The 18,711-nt window shown below is 42.5% G+C and overlaps 1 protein-coding gene across 2 annotated transcripts; it reads left to right on the forward strand.

Annotated features, from left to right (window-relative positions):
- The first annotated feature begins 297 nt into the window (after window positions 1-297).
- LOC115163265 (major facilitator superfamily domain-containing protein 1) lies at window positions 298-18,579 on the forward strand. Of its 2 annotated transcripts, XM_029714991.1 has the most exons (17): window positions 298-501; window positions 721-773; window positions 1,305-1,417; window positions 2,022-2,064; window positions 4,230-4,297; window positions 4,378-4,486; window positions 4,598-4,700; window positions 10,043-10,141; window positions 10,948-11,059; window positions 13,270-13,326; window positions 13,589-13,745; window positions 14,036-14,133; window positions 14,286-14,398; window positions 14,482-14,529; window positions 14,729-14,795; window positions 17,638-17,749; window positions 17,834-18,579. In XM_029714991.1, the coding sequence occupies exons 1-17, from the start codon at window positions 339-341 to the stop codon at window positions 17,891-17,893; spliced, it is 1,575 nt and encodes a 524-aa protein (XP_029570851.1). In that variant the 5' UTR covers window positions 298-338; the 3' UTR covers window positions 17,894-18,579. The 2 variants fall into 2 exon arrangements, with proteins under 2 accessions (XP_029570851.1, XP_029570852.1); XM_029714992.1 differs by lacking the exons at window positions 17,638-17,749; window positions 17,834-18,579 and adding an exon at window positions 15,643-17,605 and having other exon boundaries at window positions 299-501.
- The last annotated feature ends 132 nt before the right edge of the window (window positions 18,580-18,711 follow it).

Here is an 18,711-nt window from a genome sequence, read left to right on the forward strand (position 1 = left end):
GATTGTGTGCGCTTGAGCATTTAGGCCTATATTATTATTTATGTGTTTTCGTCCTTTGAATTAGTTCTAATTCTATTCATTTAAATCTTTTGATTATTCATATCTTAATTTTTTAATATTTGTATAAATAGATTCGGCTCTTCTGATAGGCGAGCCGGCTCCCAACGTTCACCTACAAGAGCTGGCTCTTAGAGCCGACTCGTTCGCGAACGACCCATCACTACTTTTGCGCTCCTTACTGCTGCGCTCAACCGGAGGCGAGTCACGTGGAGCAGGACGTCATTTGACTATCTGCGTCCTATTAACCTTTTGCCTTCCATTCCAAAACACAGACGAAGATGGCGGAGGAGCGACAGAAGCTTTTGGACGAGGAAGGGGATATCTCTTCTTCAGGTCCCAGAAATGAAAGCAGACCGGTCAAACCGATGTCCGCGCTCTGTGACCCGAGACGACTGCTTCATCGCATTTTCGTCCTGCTTTTTATGTGCTTTCTCGGATTCGGTGAGCAGGGCGGTTCCATCAAAACTCTTTGGAGAGAGTTTAGGCTTCATTCAGCTATCAGACTCATTGCTTTTGGATATTAGACTTCTTTGAGTCGTTGTTAGTTTGGTTATCTTTCACCGTATCAATCAAATCAGAGCGGGTTTAGAATGTTGCGTCTCTTTGATGTACAAACACAATGTATTAATTCTACCCACTAACAGCATTACTTTGTTTCAGGAAGTTACTTCTGTTATGATAACCCCGCTGCTTTGCAGACTCAAGTCATACAGGTGAGGAAGGAGGACTGAAGTTTCCTTCTGTCACATGCAGAACTTTGGTGACATGCGACCGACGACAACGTCATGTCACCCTGTTGTCATTGTAGTCTAGCCTGCTGTATGCCAGATACTTCCTCCCGTGCTTCAATATAGAAAATAACTTCACAAAATGTATTGTAGTTTATTATAACTCTATGGCCACGTTGTAATTATATGTGCAAGTCTGTTGACTCTTCATGACGATGTTGTAAGCTTGCAGATAAGTGATACAAAGCAATGTGTCGTCTTTGGTGTTCTGTCGGCACTAACAAGGAAATGGCTCATTAGAACTAGGATAGCTACGTGTCTCTGTTATCCTTGTGCTCAAAGGTTTTCTAATACTGTAAACAGACCAATATCAGGTCATAGTTAGTGTATGGTTGGTCCATGCACTCAGTTCATGTTTGTGTTTCTCTGCCTTTGTTTTGCTTTCTTAAAGATACTTTTCTAGTAATTTGGACTTCCAATGCACTGACATTCTCTCTCCTCTCTGGTCTGCACCAGGACATGAAGCTGAACACATCCATGTTCATGCAACTCTATGCCTGGTACTCCTGGCCCAACGTGGTGCTCTGTTTCCTGGGGGGCTTCCTGCTCGACAGGGTCTTTGGCATCAGGTAGGACCACAGGTTACTAATGAAACACTACTGCACTAGCACATGTTCCCTACATGGAATATTTGTTTATTGCCTTCCAAGGACAACAGTTTTGTACAGGCGCAGACATGATATTTAACCTCTTGCCTCCAGTGACAACCTGGTTACAGTCACACAACGCATGCATAGTGCTGTGCTGCTCAGAGCAAAAACTGTATGTGTACAATACATAGATAAGGTGAGCTTTACACAATAGGGACCTTATACGTCACATTTCTATAATATGATAAAGGATTCTGTAATCACTCTGGTGTGGATTCCTGTTGGAGGTGTGTTTTTACCCACACTCCTCCATGGACAATACAGCATGTGTACCTACTGTAATATGGGTAGTTTTTGTTTTCCAGTGCTCTAGTAGGAAATCCCTAATCTCGCCATAAACCTCTGACAACAAAAGATGCTGATGTAATTGTGTGTGTGTGGAGGATTAATCTGAATCTATGAGGAACTAGGGCAGTCATCTCCAGCAACACAAGGAGAGATAACATTGTGATGAACATGTTCATATTCACTTCATATTATCCCCAACTTAGTTTCTGTCACTGTGCTTCTCCTATCCTGGTAGGCTAGGAACGATAATCTTCGCCTTGTTTGTCTGCGTTGGACAGGTAGGTAAACACCACATGATGGAGATGTATTTGAGTGCTGCTGTACTTCAAAATATGTAGTACAAATTCAATTGGTCTATTTCCAGTGGTGTAATGTACTTATATAAAAATACTTTAAAGTACAGAAGTAGTTTTTTGGAGTATCTGTACTACTATTTACACTACCGTTGAAAAGTTTGGGCCCCCCTCTCCTCTTTCTATTCTGGTTAGAGCCAGATTGCGCTGTTCTGTGAAGGGCGTAGTACACACCGTTGTATGAGATCTTCAGTTTCTTGGCAATTTCTCGCATGAAATAGACATTTCTCAGAACAAGAATAGACTGGCGAGTTTCAGAAGAAAGGTCTTTGTTTCTGGCCATTTTGAGCCTGTAATCGAATCCACAAATGCTGAAACCCCAGATACTCAACTAGTCTAAAGAAGGCCAGTTTTATTGCTTTTTTAATCAGGACAACAGTTTTCAGCAGTGCTAACATAATTGCGAAAGGTTTTTCTAATGATCAATTAGCCTTTTAAAATGATAAACTTGGATTAGCTAACACAATGTGCCATTGGCACACAGGAGTGATGGTTGCTGATAATGTGCCTCTGTATGCCTATGTAGATATTCCATAAAAAATCTGCCATTTCCAGCTACAATAGTCATTTACAACATTAACAATGTCTACACTGTATTTCTGATCAATTTGATGTTATTTTAATGGACAAAAAATTTGCTTTTTCAAAAATAAGGACATTTTCTAAGTGACCCCAAACTTGAACGATTGTGTATGTGTGTGAACATACAGTTGAAGTCGGAAGTTTACTTACACTTAGGTTGGATTCGTTAAAAATTGTTTTTCAACCACTCCACAATTTTCTTGTTTACAAACTATAGTTTTGGCAAGTCGTTTAGGACATCTACTTTGTGCATGACACAAGTAATTTTTCCAACAATCACTTATAATTCACTGTATCACAATTCCAGTGGGTAGAAGTTTACATACACTAAGTTGACTGCCCCTTTAAACAGCTTGTAAAATTCCAGAAAATGATGTCTTGGCTTTAGAAGCTTCTAATAAGTGAATTGACATCATTTGACTCCATTGGAGATGTACCTGTGGATGTTTTTCAAGGCCTACCTTCAAACTCAGTGCCTCGTTGCTTGACATCATGGGAAAATCTAAAGAAATCAGCCAAGACCTCAGAAGAAAATGTAGACCTCCACAAGTCTGGTTCATCCTTGGGAGAAATTTAAAAATGCCTGAAGGTACCACGGGGGTGGCAGCATCATGTTGTGGGGGTGCTTTGCTGCAGGAGGGACTGGTGCACTTCACAAAATAGATGGCATCATGAGGCAGGAAAATTTTGTGGATATATTGAAGCAACATCTCAAGACATCAGTCAGGAAGTTAAAGCTTGTTTGCAAATGGGTCTTCCAAATGGACAATGACCCCAAGCATACTTCCAAAGTTGTGGCAAAAATGGCTTAAGGACAACAAAGTCAAGGTATTGGAGTGGCCATCACAACACCCCGACCTCAACCCCATAGAAAATTTGTGGGCAGAACTGAAAAAGCGTGTGTGAGCAAGGAGGCCTACAAACCTGATACAGTTACACCAGCTCTGTCAGGAGGAATGGGCCAAAATTCACCCAACTTATTGTGGGAAGCTTGTGGAAGGCTACCTGAAACGTATGACCCAAGTTAAACAATTTAAAGGCAATGCTACCAAATACTAATTGAGTGTATGTAAACTTCTGACCCACTGGGAATGTGATGAAAGAAATAAAAGCTGAAATAAATCCTTCTCTCTCCTATTATTCTGACATTTTACAGTTTCTTAAAATAAAGTGGTGATCCTAACTGACCTAAGACAGGGAATTGTTACTAGGATTAAATGTCAGGAATTGTGAAACTGAGTTTAAATGTATTTGGCTAAGGTGTATGTAAACTTCCGACTTCAGCTGTACATGCATTCAAATCGTGCCGTCTGGTTTGCTTAATATAAGGAATTTGATGTAGACCTTTTACTTCTTCCCGCACTGTACTTAAGTACATTTAAAATCATACTTTTTTACTCAAGTAGTATTTTCCTGGGGGACTTTTGCTTGATTCATTTTCTATTAAGCTATCTTTACTTTTAAGCATGACTGTTGAGGTTTTTTTCCACCGCTGTGTATTTCCACAGGTTATAGTTGCTGTTGGGGCACTTCTAGATCTATTCTGGTTAATGGAGATTGGACGCTTTGTGTTTGGGTAAGATGCTTTTTAGAGCTTGTCCTTGCTACAGCTCCAAGCCACTTCTCTCCCCCTAACTAAGTGCTCTCTCTGGGTAGGATCGGCGGTGAGTCCCTGGCGGTGGCCCAGAACACCTATGCAGTGAACTGGTTCAATGGGAAGGAACTCAACCTGGTGTTTGGTCTTCAGCTCAGCATGGCCAGGCTGGTAAGAACACGCTGGAAGCTAAGTATTACACTATATAAATACAGAAGCAAATACTTAAGGCATTATTTATGTGGCTGATCAGGAAGTGTTGGCTTGTCTCCTCTCCCTCAGGGTAGCACGGTCAACATGAACATCATGGGCTCGGTGTACAACCGTGTCGCTGACCTGGTCGGCTCGACAGGACACACCACTCTGGGAGTCTCACTCATGATCGGTGAGTTAAAAGTGTGTGTCAGCTGTTTGTTCACCCACCTGCAACTGATAATAACCCATCCGCAACCACCCGACCTATATGTGCTAAAGAGAAAATCTGAGTCCCGCACCTGACCCTTACCCGCATATATCCAAAATGTGCTGTGCAGTTCTTTTTTCTTTTCTTCTCTTAAACAATTTATTGAGCCATTTACATTTCTCTTGAGCGTTTTAAAAGGCTTGCGCCTATTGAACAGTAGCCTATTATTTTACTGAAACAAAACAAAATGTGAAACTGTAAATGGACATCTTGTTGGCTGACTGCCTGTCTGGGCTAATATACCGGTATTTGAAACATTTTTTTCATTATATTATTATTTTTTCATTATGTATGTATGTATGTACGTGCAAGCAAGACATTTTCATATATATATATATATATATAGAGATATATATCTCTCAAATGAAAAAATAGGTTTAGAAAATAAATTGATTTTTAACACACCAAAGTTTAGAAAATCTAAGTACCCACTGTCCTGTTATGAGGGTATAATTGTCTGTCTTGCTTTCTTTTGCAGCACTGATAAGAAACGTAATAGGGTCCACTGTGCCAGGTTTCAGGTTGAGCCTGGATTCCTCAACTCTCCTAGCAGTGCTGAAGAAGCGTTCACTCTATGTGCTTGATGCCGGTATGCAGAGAATTCTCTTTGCGAGAGTCCAGAGTTGAGCAAAGGTACGCTCCTGCTTCTCCCAGAAAGCAAGCAAACTTTCCCCAACACAATCCTCCAGGGAAAAGTGAGTGCGTCTATACCTCTGGATTCCGTCGATCTCTTCGGCTTCTGTCTTGTCCTCCCGCTCCGTCAAGTTAAATCTTGGTCTCTTTATGGCGTAGTTGCTTGTGCTTCCAACTGTAATGTGAATATTTTTCAATACTTTATTTGGCTATTCGGCCAGGGGGCATGGTGACACCATTTAGCAAGTAATAGGTCTATGAATATCCATAACCTACTAGTATAGGCTTACCTAATGATTCAGGCCTGTAGCAGTCTAAATCCTAAAAATACCTAATAAGAATAGACCTAATGATTATTATGTTAACATGGATGAAATCCTCTGTCCGTGGTGCTGCAACTCCATCAGCGTCGACACAAGGCACCGTGGCTGGACAGGTCCGTGGTGCTGAAACTCGACTGGCTCTGTCAGTCTCCTGGCTTGGTCGTACATAGCGACTCGTTCTTCGTTGAGGTGCATCTTCAGTGTTTTGAATTTTGGGTACAGGAACGTGGTGAGTTTCTGAGTGGGAGTGAGCAGCATCTTCTCGTTGAGGACCTTTGATGCCTGTGCGCGGATGTGTTCCGCGTAGAGTGGATCTCCACTTGTTGGCTCACAGCGTTGTTTTAGTTTGTAAAACCAGAGCATCACCAAATGGAGAGTGGGGTACTTTTCTCCTTCTAGCTCTAAAAATGCTGCCTTGAAGACTGACAGGAAGTCGATTCAACCCAGTTGGTCTCTGTCCTTGAGCAATTGCCGTATTTCTGTTTACTGCTTGCTGACCGACTCCAGCATGTCAGCCTTCAAACTCCACGCTGGTGACGACGCAACTTTTCAGTTGCCAATATTCGGTCCAAAAATGGCACTTAAGCACGGTGTATGCTCTTTTCTTGAAATCCTCCATCCACATGTCTGTGGTGATGGCAACGCCACCGTCATCTAAAGTATTTTTGATTGACTCAGACAGTGTAGCCTTCTCTGTTGCAGCATGTTTGGCTCTTTCGCACACCGTCTGTCTGTGTGGGATGATAGAGTTGGCGTTGACAGCTCCATAACTGGCTCCAATGTTAATAAGTCCCTGTGCCATGGAGGTGAAGCCCTTTCCCGAAACAATGTCCACACAAACATCAATGAACTTGTATGTCACCTGCAGTGTTATCTTTTTGCTGTCAGCGTACATGTAAGATGAGATGGGCTGGAGACCTGACCTGCTGGTACGCGGTTCGACTGGTTGGGCTTGCTCTGTCTGCAGGTGTGACGTGCCATATTTGAAGTCTTGTGACTGTCTAATTTGTATAGTGCCTCAATCATCACACAAAACCGGCTGCACTGCTATCATCCTCTTTTACCACTCCAACAAATCTTCCCTCCCTTTTCCTTATTTTCACCTCACGTTTCTGCAGCTTTTCTCTTATTGAATTAAACTCTGACACGGTCCTTTTTGCCTCAGTGGATTGGTGTTACAATTTTCTGCCCAAGTTCCAAAAAGCATTTTGGAGATTGGCGCATGTATTTGGCATGCACACCATTAGGCCCTATATCTTAGGCTAGGCACTAATGCCAGATAAAAAAATATGAAACTCAGTGTGGCCTATAGATAGGAACAAGAATTATACATTTATGGATTTTTATAAAGAATTGTTTCTCTTTATTCAACCCGCCCGACCTTCATTATGAGTCAAACCTCGCATCACTAGTGTGTGTGCGTGTGCGTGTGTGTGTATTTTATTAGGATCCCCATTAGCTGTTGCTTAAGCAGCAGTTACTCTTCCTGGGGTCCACACATATCTTGACATACTACAGAACCACACATTGTGTGTGAGAGAGATGCGTGTCCATATTTGATCAAGAGGAGAGAGTGGGCTAGATTTCCAGGCCTGCTGTCTACATTGAGCCTCAGGTTACATATCTCTCTCCAGCCCTGTCTGCATCACCATACCATTTCTATCACAAATGCTCTCTAATCTCAGCACTGATAGAGGGATGGATAAAAGAAAGGGGGGAGACTAAGAAACTGAGAGAGGGAAAAAACATGAGACATTAAGCCTGTGAGATGGGTCCAATATATCCATACCCTACTGTTAGTTCAAACCAAAGCCTACTTAATTTAGCCACATACTGTACTTAATTTAACCAAATTTCAACTGGTTAATAGAGAATATTTGATGGACCACATACCCCTCTGCTGTAGAGGGGGGATGTGATGTGAGAGAGTTTAGTTCGAGAGGCAAATAAAATATAAAAAAATTGGTCACATACACGTGTTTAGCAGATGGTATTGCAGGTATAGTGAAATGCTTGTGTTTCGAGTTCCAACAGTGCAGTAATATCTAACAATTTCACAACAATGTACACAAATCCAAATTAGAGGAATGGAATTAAGAATATATAAATATTTGGACGAGCAATGTCGGCACGGCATAGAACACAGTATATACATATGAGATGAGTACTGCAAAATATGTAAACATTAACTTCTCTAGGAAAGGGGGGCAGTATTGAGTAGCTTGGATGAAAAGCATGCCTAAAAATGCCTGCTACTCAGGCCCAAAAGCTAGAATATGCATATAATTAGTAGATTTGGATAGAAAACACTCTGAAGTTTCTAAAACTGTTTGAATGATGTCTGTGAGTATAACAGAACTCATATGGCAGGCAAAAACCTGAGAAAAAATCCAACCAGGAAGTGGGAAATCTGAGGTTCGTAGTTTTTCAAGTGATTGCCTATCCAATATACAGTGTCTGGGGGGTCATATTGCACTTCCTAAGGCTTCCACTAGATGTCAACAGTCTTTAGAATGTTGTTTCGGGCTTCTACTGTGAATGGGGAGAGAAGAGCTGATTCAGAAGGTGTCTGGAAAATTGGCATGAGCTCAATCATGCACGCAGCCATGAGAGCGAGCTGCCTTTCCTTTCAATTCTAAAGACAAAGGAATTGTCCGGTTGGAATATTATTGAATATTTATGATAAAAACATCCTAAAGATTGATTCTATACATCGTTTGACATGTTTCTACGAACTGTAATGTAACTATTTAGACTTTTCGTCTGGACTAAACTCGCACGCTTAGTGAATTCGGAGTGCTGGACTAAACGCGCAAACAAAATGGAGGTATTTGGACATAAAGATGAACTTTATCGAACAAAACAAACATTGTGGAACTGGGATTCCTGGGAGTGCATTCCGATGAAGATCATCAAAGGTTAGTGAATATTTATAATGCTATTTCTGACTTCTGTTGACTCCACAACATGGCAGGTATGGCTTGTTTTGATGTCTGAGCGCTGTACTCAGATTATTGCAAAGTTGGCTTTCGTCGTAAACCTTTTTTTAAATCTGACACAGCGGTTGCATTAAGGAGAAGTTTATCTATAATTCTGTGCATAACACTTATCTTTTATGAAAGTTTATGATGAGTATTTCTGTAAATTGATGTGCTCATTCACTGTTAGTTTTGGAGGCAAAACATTTCTGAACATTACACGCCAATGTAAAATGGGGCTTTTGGATGTAAATATGAACTTTATCGAGCAAAACATACATGTATTGTGTAACGTGAAGTCCTATGAGTGCCATCTGATGAAGATCATCAAAGGTTAGTGATTCATTTTAGCTGTATTTCTGGTTTTTGTGATGCCTCTCATTGCTTGGAAAATGGCTGTGTGGTTTTTCTTGTCTAGGTGCTGTCCTAACATAATCTAATGCTATGCTTTCGCCGTAAAGCCTTTTTGAAATCGGACACTGTGGTTGGATTAACGAGAAGTCTATCTTTAAAATGGTGTCTAATACTTGTATGTGTGAGAAATTTGAATTTTGAGATTTTTGTTGTTTTGAATTTGGCGCTCTGCTATTTCACTGGCTGTTGGCGGGGTGGGATGCTATTGTCCCACATTTCCCAGAGAGGTTAAAGTGACGAGTGTTCCCTTTATTAAAGTGGCCAGTGATTTCACGACTGTGTATATAGGGCAGCAGCCTCTAAGGTGCTACTGATGGCTATTTAACAGTCTGACGGCCTTGAGATTGAAACACAGCTTCTGTCTCTCGGTCTCAGCTTTGATGCTTTCATTCTCTCGGTCCCAACAATCGACCACCTCCAAGAAATTGAAAGCATTCCGGCAACAGCTCTCGACACTAAATCCAAAGTAAAACTTTGAGCTACTTTATCTAATTACTCTGACTGTTGGGCCTAAGGAAGCAGATAAAAAAAACATGAGCTGGCACACACCCAGAATAATAGTTTGTGTGGAGGTGCTGGCAAACGGTGAATAAACTATCAAAATAAAGTCGCACACTCCATGTATAATCTCCTAGCAATTTAATGGGTATTTACCAACGTTTCGGCATCACTGTGCCTTCCTCAGGAAGCAGTCATGTTTGTTTAGACTAAACTAGACAGGGCTTTACAGATCCTTCCCAGGCTCTTCTCCTGAGGACTTACCCTATGGTGCTGCCGTGGGTTCATGAGACACACCTACCTGTTCATAGCTGATGTAATGATTTCCTGTCTCTCTCTCCCTTATCCCTTCCTCACCCTTTCTCTCTTGCTCACGCTCTCTTGCTCTCTCCATCTATCTCTCTTTCTTCTTCTCCAGCTGGGGTGACCTGTATATTCTCTCTGGTTTGTGCTCTGGTGTTGGGCTACCTGGACAAGCGAGCCGAGAGGATCCTCAACAAGGAACAGGGAGGGACCGGTGAGTTAACATGGCACTCTGTGACCGCGTCAGATGTGTATCCCAATCAGAGCTGAATAACACCGGATAATGACCACGTCAGATGTGTATCCTAATCAGAGCTGAATAACACCGGATAATGACCACGTCAGATGTGTATCCTAATCAGAGCTGAATAACACCGGATAATGACCGCGTCAGATGTGTATCCCAATCAGAGCTGAATAACACCGGATAATGACCGCGTCAGATGTGTATCCCAATCAGAGCTGAATAACACCGGATAATGACTGTGTCAGATGTGTATCCCAATCAGAGCTGAATAACACCGGATAATGACCGCGTCAGATGTGTATCCCAATCAGAGCTGAATAACACCGGATAATGACCACGTCAGATGTGTATCCCAATCAGAGCTGAATAACACCGGATAATGACATTGACAGGGATGACGGTCATTATCTATGGTTATGTCCACTGAATTCTGACACCGTTAGTGTGAGGGAGGTGATGGAGGTAGATTCCTTCTCCTACTAATCTGTTACCTGTCACCATTAGCCAATCTTATTTTGCCTTGATGATTTAAGGAGTTATTTATCCACCTGGGAAACCTCCAACTCCCAGTTGTGTGTAATCTTGTCAGAATTGATCATTGTGAAGGTAGCCTGTGTTTCCCTGGGCTGGCTTTAGTGTGACTGGGGCGGAGGTCAGGGGTCGTAGTACTACTTCCTGTGGGTTATTGACTGGCTGTTGTCATACCTCTTTCCCAAGGTGATGCTTTAGCCAAGACTGCTTCTGTGTGTTGAACATTTGTTCTGTGTGTGTAGGGGAAGTGATCAAGCTGACGGATGTGAAGGACTTTCCCTTCCAGCTGTGGCTCATCTTCATCATCTGTGTGGGCTACTACGTGGCCATCTTCCCCTTCATCGGATTGGGACAGTGAGTAGAACACGAACCATCACTCATGTCTGATCAGCCAAAACCATCACCAATATGGCCAGCTTTTTATCACAAGTAGTTATTTGGGATGCAAGGTGATTGTAGATCGGGGATTATGTGCTGCCCCTCGTTCAAGCCCGTCCCCTCGTTCAAGCCCGTCCCCTCGTTCAAGCCCGTCCCCTCGAACACAATGTCTATTCTCCGTCATGTAAAATACCTCGGATTAATATTATCTTTAGTTAAACTCTTTTAGAATATAATCTTTAATTCCATTTCACCCTTGCTGCTTAAAACATGTATTAACAGTTGGTGACCATGTAATCTAATCCTCTGAGTGGGTAGGAAAGATAAAGGGACTCGGAGACCTGAAATAGCCTTGTTAAATTACAATAGCTGTGTCTGATCAATAGACAGACTGTTACAGGGCAGAATAGTACATCTCTTGGTATAAAAGAAAACCAATCCATAAGCAAAGAGAGAACAAAAGGGGGAGAGATATGGGTGAGGGGACACGGGGGGAGGAGAGACGGCGGGAGGAGAGACAAAGAGATGGCTGGATGGGGGGGAGGAGAGAGAGGGAGAGGCAGATGGGGGAGAGGCAGGCGGGAGATATATATAATCACACACACACAGAGCTCTGGAAAAAATTGAGACCACTGCAAAATTATCAGTTTCTCTGGTTTTACTATTTATTGGTATGTATTGGTTAAAATGAACATTTTTGTTTTATTCTATAAACTACTGACAACATTTCTCCCAAGTAAAAATATTGTCATTTAGAGCATTTATTTGCAGAAAATTACTAGTCAAAATAACAAAAAATATGCAGTGTTGCTAGACCTCGAATAATGCAAAGAAAATAAGTTCATATTCATTTTTAAACAACACGATACTAATGTTTTAACTTAGGAAGAGTTCAGAAATCAGTATTTGGTGGAATAACCCTGATTTTCAATCACAGCTTTCATGCGTCTTGGCATGCTCTCCACCAGTCTTTCACATTGATGTTGGGTGACTTTATGCCACTCCTGGCGCAACAATTCAAGCAACTCGGCTTTGTTTGATGGCTCCATCTTTCCCTTGATCACATTCCAGAGGTTTTCAATGGTGTTCAGGTCTGGAGATTGGGCTGGCCATGGCAGGGTCTTGATCTGGTGGTCCTCCATCCACACCTTGATTGACCTGGCTGTGTGGCATGGAGCATTGTCCTGCTGGAAAAACCAATCCTCAGAGTTGGAGAACATTGTCAGAGCAGAAGGGAGCACGTTTTCTTCCAGGACAACCTTGTACGTGGCTTGATTCATGCGTCCTTCACAAAGACAAATCTTCCTGATTCCAACCTTGCTGAAGCACCCCCAGATCATCACCGATCCTCCTCCAAATGTCAGTGGCTGGAGAGGCCTACAAGCCACACTGTCTCGCACCCACTGTGAAATTTGGTGGAGGATCGGTCTGACAACACTGCCCATTTTTTTGTTAATTTGACCAGTTGTCATTTTCTGCAAATAAATGCTCTAAATGAAAATATTTTTTAGTTTGAATTTGGGAGAAATGTTGTCAGTAGTTTATAGAATAAATACAGTGTCGATGCCTGCTGAGCAAATAAATGTCAAATATAAATTGTCAAAGACTCAAGTCACCCTCTCTGCTTCTCTCTGCTACCACACGGCAAGCGATATCGGAGCGCCAAGTCTAGGACCAAAAGGCTCCTTAACAGCTTCTAACCCTAAGCTGTAAGACTGAACAACTAATCAAATGGTCACCGGACTATCTTCTATTTCCCCCCACCCCTTTGTTTTTACACTGCTGCTACTCGCTGTTTATTATCTATGCATAGTCACTAGGCGCTGCATCTCAGTGCAAGAGGTGTCACTGCAGTCCCTGGTTCGAATCCAGGCTGCATCATATCCGGCCGTTATTGGGAATCCCGTAGGGTGGCGCACAATTGGCCCAGCGTCGTCTGGGTTTGGCCGGGGTAGGCCGTCATTGTAAATAACAATTTGTTCTCAACTGACTTGCCTAGTTAAATAAAGGGAATAGCAGCATAAAGAGTACGTTGGTCTGAGTTGAGCAGTGAGGAGTGCCTATAGTAATAGGACAGGAGCAGGGATGTGCTTAATGTGGTGGGATATGTTACAGTGATAGTATGGACATACTCTGGTCTGCTGTGACTGACTGTTCTCTCACCTCTGTCTGTCTTCCCCTTGCAGGGTTTTCTTTATTGAAAAGTTCAACTTCTCACCACCTGAGGCAAGAGCAATCAACAGGTAACACACAACATTTAACCCCAGTCTGAGATGCCAGAGTAATTCAATAAGACGAGTGATCCCATTTGGACGGAGTGAGGCCTGTGTTAGTTCTTCAAATGAGGTTTGTTTTAGCTCTCCTCACCTCAGGCTAAGAACTGCCACAACACATTGTAACTGTACGTTTCTCTATCCCTTCCTTCCTCTCCTTTCCCTTTTCTCTTCCTTCTCCTCCCTTCCTCTCCCTCCGTGTCCCTCTCTCCACCCTCTTCTTCTCTCCCAGTATTGTGTACATCATCTCGGCCCCAGCCTCTCCTGTGTTGGGCTTCATGGTGGACAGGATAGGGAAGAACGTAATCTGGGTGATGTGTGCCGTCTTCACGACGCTCATAGCCCACATGATGCTCGCCTTCACCTTCTGGAACCCCTGGATCGCCATGGTGATGACAATTCTCCCTTCTATTACCGTTAGAATGGTACAGAGTTGTTCACAGCAGAATATGACCATGGAGACATTAGAAGGACATTCACTAGAAACCTGGTGTATGCAGGAATGAGCAGTGGACCAGATTTGGACATGCAACCTTGGATCACTGGGTCCTTGAACACTCGCATTTGTTTAGTCCTGCAAGACAAAGTCAGATTTTTTTTATATATATATAATGTAGTTGTATAGTGAATGGTGTTGGTAACAGTGTTGATAATGGTACGGTGTATCTGCGTCCTCCAGTCCCTGTTGGGTTTGTCCTACTCCCTGCTGGCCTGTGCCCTGTGGCCCATGGTGGCCTTTGTGGTGCCAGAGCATCAGCTGGGGACAGCCTATGGCTTGTAAGTATACTTTCTCCTACCCACCCCTTCTGTCTAACCAGAAAACGTCCTCATACCTACAGGCTTTTGCATTCTGGCCACCTTTATTTGTGCCCTTGATGATACTGCTGCTGCTGTTGATGGTGATGATGCATGGCATTTCTACCTCCCAGCATGCAGTCCATCCAGAACCTGGGCCTGGCTCTGATCTCCATGGCAGCAGGATCTATTCTGGACAACAAGGGATACCTCTTCCTGGAGGTCTTCTTCAGTGCCTGTGTCTGCTGTGAGTAACACTTCTGTGTGTGTGTGTGTGTGTGTGTGTGTGTGTTGAGTCAACCAATAAATGTCTCTCTCTCTCTCTCTCAGTGGCACTGATCGCAGCGGTGATGCTGTACTTTGTTGATTATCTACGAGGTAAGAGAGATGGGAGCTGGCCTCCTCCCCTGACACCATTACACCACTCACTGTGGAGCGTGCCTTATGATATCATCACTAACCATGCTCCTTGATATCCCTCTCCTGTTCTCTCTCCCCCACCCTTTCTCTTTCTGTCCTTCTCCCTCTTTGTTTCCTCTCCCCTCCTCTCTCTCCATTACTCCCTTTCCCTCTTCAGGAGGAGATCTGAACCTCTCAGCCTCTGCCAGGGCCAAACTCCTGAAGTGCTCCAATTCAGATTCAGAGTGAGTATCCATGACCTTTCACCTCCCCCCTCTCACACTCAATAGACAAGAGCCAATGAACGTTTGGTTCTCAACCCACTCATAAGGAGAAAGGCAAGGACCTATTATCAATGTATTATTAAACATCCAACTGGTGCTGGACTAAAAACAAAAGCCTGCAACTTCATTAGTTCCCAACCTCTCACCTTATCTGACGGTTCAGAGAATGTTGTAAGAGAAGCTCTACCATATATGATCCCGAGTGGGTTTGTTGAAAACATTTGAGAAAAGCCATTTCAGAGGTTTGTAGTCAACATTCTGAATGAACATGTGCAAGGTTAGTAGATCATATGACCGCTCTGGATTGAGTCAGATTTAGTCTTTCTCTATATCAAGAGTGTATTTGGTGCTCAATCTGCATAATGTTTTCATGTATTGTTTTCTTGCTCCTTAACCAATTCTGGCTCTCCTAACTCGCATACACTGTTCCTAAGTGTGGTCCCGTGCGAGCGTGGTCCCGTGCGAGCGTGGTCCCGTGCGAGCGTGGTCCCGTGCGAGCGTGGTCCCGTGCGAGCGTGGTCCCGTGCGAGCGTGGTCCCGTGCGAGCGTGGTCTGTGTGTGGTCTAACCTGTTTCTTTTCTTGTGTGTAGTGTCACTGCTCGGCCCAATACCTCTCCAACGTCTTCTCTCCTTCCCTCTGCCCTTGTTGACTTGCCCATGCAGATGGGATGAAGTTAATGTTTCACTTATCAACAATTCAACAAGGGCAATAGAGAAGGATTTATCATTCTAGTTGGCTTTTGGAGTATGTGTGTGGCTGTGTGCAGAGTACCCCAGACTAACGCATTGGCCCTGTGCTGTTTTCCAGGTGAGAGGTCACACAGTCCCGGGCCACAGCTGTCAATCACCCCCTAGGGAGCCTACTGACTCCTCCCATCTGCACACTGACCCATTCCTGCAATGTAACTGACCCCTCCCACCAACATACTGACCCCTCTGATCTGACATCACATACCGACTCCTCCTCCCCGCCTCACTGACTCCTCCCTCCCGTGGCTGTGTGAGGGCTGGCTAATGACTGACTGGTGTTTGTGTGCATGCTTTGGAACCTCAAACCTCAGCACCAATCATACTTTAATGTCAGTAGTGGGGTACCAGAAAGCACTTTAAGCTGACTTTTAAGGGTTTTTAAATGTCTTTGGAACTAGGCCCCAGGCTGAGTGACTTTTACTTCAGGGATGTAAAGTTATTGACTGATAATGCACGTGTGGATGTGCCTTATTGCTTAGTAAAATCACCTACGCTATAAGAGGTGAACTGGTTCAATATTCTTAGAAAAAAATCTTTGAAGCATCTCTCTAAAACCAGGGTGTTAGAAAGGACTTAATTGTCCATCAATGTTATATTATGCATGTTTTGTTAAATGTATATTGTTCAGAAAGGTCTTTACATTTTTACTTCAAGTTTTTGAACAGTTCGTATGCTTAACTTCTAAACGCCCATAAATGAATAATCTGTGTAATCATCATGAAGACAATGTCATCAAACTGGCAACGCAAAACCAGTCCATGTTCTTCCCCGGCTTTCACATGCAGTGAGGTCATTCTCAATAGTAATCATATCCGCATCATCTAGTTTGACAGATTTATGCTGGAGGATTTCAGAATCTGCATTGTGTTAAATTCTTTATAGCGCCGTTCCTTCGTTAAATTCCTTTTCTCTTGGCTCGTCGTATAGGCTCGTAAAACTTTACTCTCTGTCACACCATCAAGGCTAAGGCAGACCTTGTCAAAGTGATAAAGGAATTTAAAGGGGAAACATTTTTGATAGTATTCACCCAATGTATAATTACGTTCCATTTCTTAACTTTGAACTCAAATTTTGAATGCAGCAGTTTTACAGTGACCTTCATGAAAATGACCTGGCTTATGGGTAAGAAGGAGAACTTTTATGAAACCTATAACATTGGTAAAGGGGGATACCTAGTCAGTTATACAACTGAATGCATTCAACTGAAATGTGTCTTCCACATTCCTCTGAATCAGAGGGGTGCATGGGGCTGCCATAACATTGGTGATTGGGTGGAAACCCTCTTTGCTGTACAACTGAATGAAGGATAAATGTTTTTTTGTTCATATTTATTGACCAACCTCAGTAAATTGCCAAAAAACACTTTCATGTGTTGAAAACCACTAAATCAAATTATAATTCTGTCAATCACTTTTGATAGTTTTTCTATTGTAATGAATGATCGCTTCAAACTCTTTAACCCAGAATCAGTTTTCTGCAGGACATCGCGAGCTTTAACTAAGTGGCTTGCCGTAGCATAGTATTAGGTCAAATATTGTGGTGGAGGAAGCCGATCCATATACCACTAAAGTTGTGATGGCTGTTTGTTTGTCTTTGTTAGCTCCAGAATAGTCTCTGTGTAAATTGTACTGAGTGCTGTTTGTTTAGAGTTGATCTCTCTAGCAAACTTCTAACAGCTCTAAATAACATGTGTTCTATGGGTACTACTGCCTAGAGCAATGATCTCCAACCCTGTTCCTGGAGAGAAATTCATAATTTGTATTTTTTTGCAATAAAAAAATGACCTCAAACTACATGTTATTTTAGGCAATTTTAAATTGCCACAGTTAAAATGTTATAAATGAATGAAAATAAAAAGAAATGCATGTTATTACATATCTGATGTTCACTGTGTTTGTTAAAGAACATAAGGCCATTGTGTCCTTGCCAGATCTGCTTGTCATTCTGTCTGATCAAATGTACTTTCATATACTACAGTATTGTCTCAGGATGGCAAATAAACTTCTGTATTTTTACAAAAATGATTATGCCACTCCCCCTGCTGTCCTTGTAGAGTTGAAAGGCATCAGAGGGTCAGTCAGCAGACTGAGGAAAAGCTGGCCAAACTCAGGCCCATGTCTGGTTTTGGCCTGCGCAACCGTTACCTGTCCAGACTAGGAGCTCAGGTACACACACACACACACACACACACACCACACACACAAACACCGTATGCACATGGGTGCTAAATTCCCTTCTACTTCCTCCAGCTCCCAGATCACTACTGTACCCACCTATCTTCACTGGCGCACAGAAGTGTACTGAAGTGATGCGGCCTAATCTGCACAACCCCCTCAACATAGAAATTCAGTCTGTCCATGTCTCTGGACAAAAGGTATAAAATATCCTCCACTACAATGTTCTTTCAGGTGTTTTACTGATGTAGAACTGATAAGCTATTGCTGTATTTTGTATATGTTGCTATGAAGCCACACGTGTGCCTTTTTGTTTATTTATTACCATTTCTAAGCTAATCACTAAATTACATTTGATGGTGTAAAAGAGCTACTATATACATCGTAACTATGTTTGTATCTTGAAAGTACTATTTGGTGTAATAATGTGTATGTTTTCCATGCCCTTTACAGTAAGTGTTAAGTCTTGAGTACGTTTTTTTTGTCTGCATGGCCCTCAGCAATGTGGATATGGTTATCAACTGTGTGAACAGCAGAGGGCACTATTTATCTGTGATACAATATGAAAGTCAACGTTAGTCCATTCAAACTCAGAGGGACTCTATCTTTTTGTTGCACATGCCTACAGCTGAGGATATTACCTTCATGACTGAATACAGCCATTGCCTTTATTGGTATGTGACTGAGAAATGTGTATGTAAATTGCACTATATTTAAGTGTCGGTAATATATTGAAGGTGATTGATTTGGTATTGTAATGAGTTCTGTACTTTGTTTTGTGAAATGGAAAAACATTTGGTTCCAAAGAACTCTGAGAAAGAGGTGTGTTGTGTGTTATTTCCAGAATAGGGTACAAAGGCCCTTAAGAACACATCAGAGAATCAGTCTTAACCTCTTGTCAATTTGACTGAGCGGCAGAGTATAGTCCAGTAGAGGTTAAGATGGACCCATCT

Source organism: Salmo trutta, chromosome 26 (genome assembly GCF_901001165.1).
Source record: "Salmo trutta chromosome 26, fSalTru1.1, whole genome shotgun sequence".
Lineage (NCBI taxonomy): Eukaryota > Metazoa > Chordata > Actinopteri > Salmoniformes > Salmonidae > Salmo > Salmo trutta.

Bases quoted from the DNA above. Each gene is read 5' to 3' on its own strand.
- LOC115163265 (XM_029714991.1), top strand. From the start codon at position 339: ATGGCGGAGGAGCGACAGAAGCTTTTGGACGAGGAAGGGGATATCTCT. The intron at 4,701-10,042 runs GTGAGTTAAAAG...CTTCTTCTCCAG, and splicing joins GGGAGTCTCACTCATGATCG to CTGGGGTGACCTGTATATTC. The intron at 10,142-10,947 runs GTGAGTTAACAT...CTGTGTGTGTAG, and splicing joins CAAGGAACAGGGAGGGACCG to GGGAAGTGATCAAGCTGACG.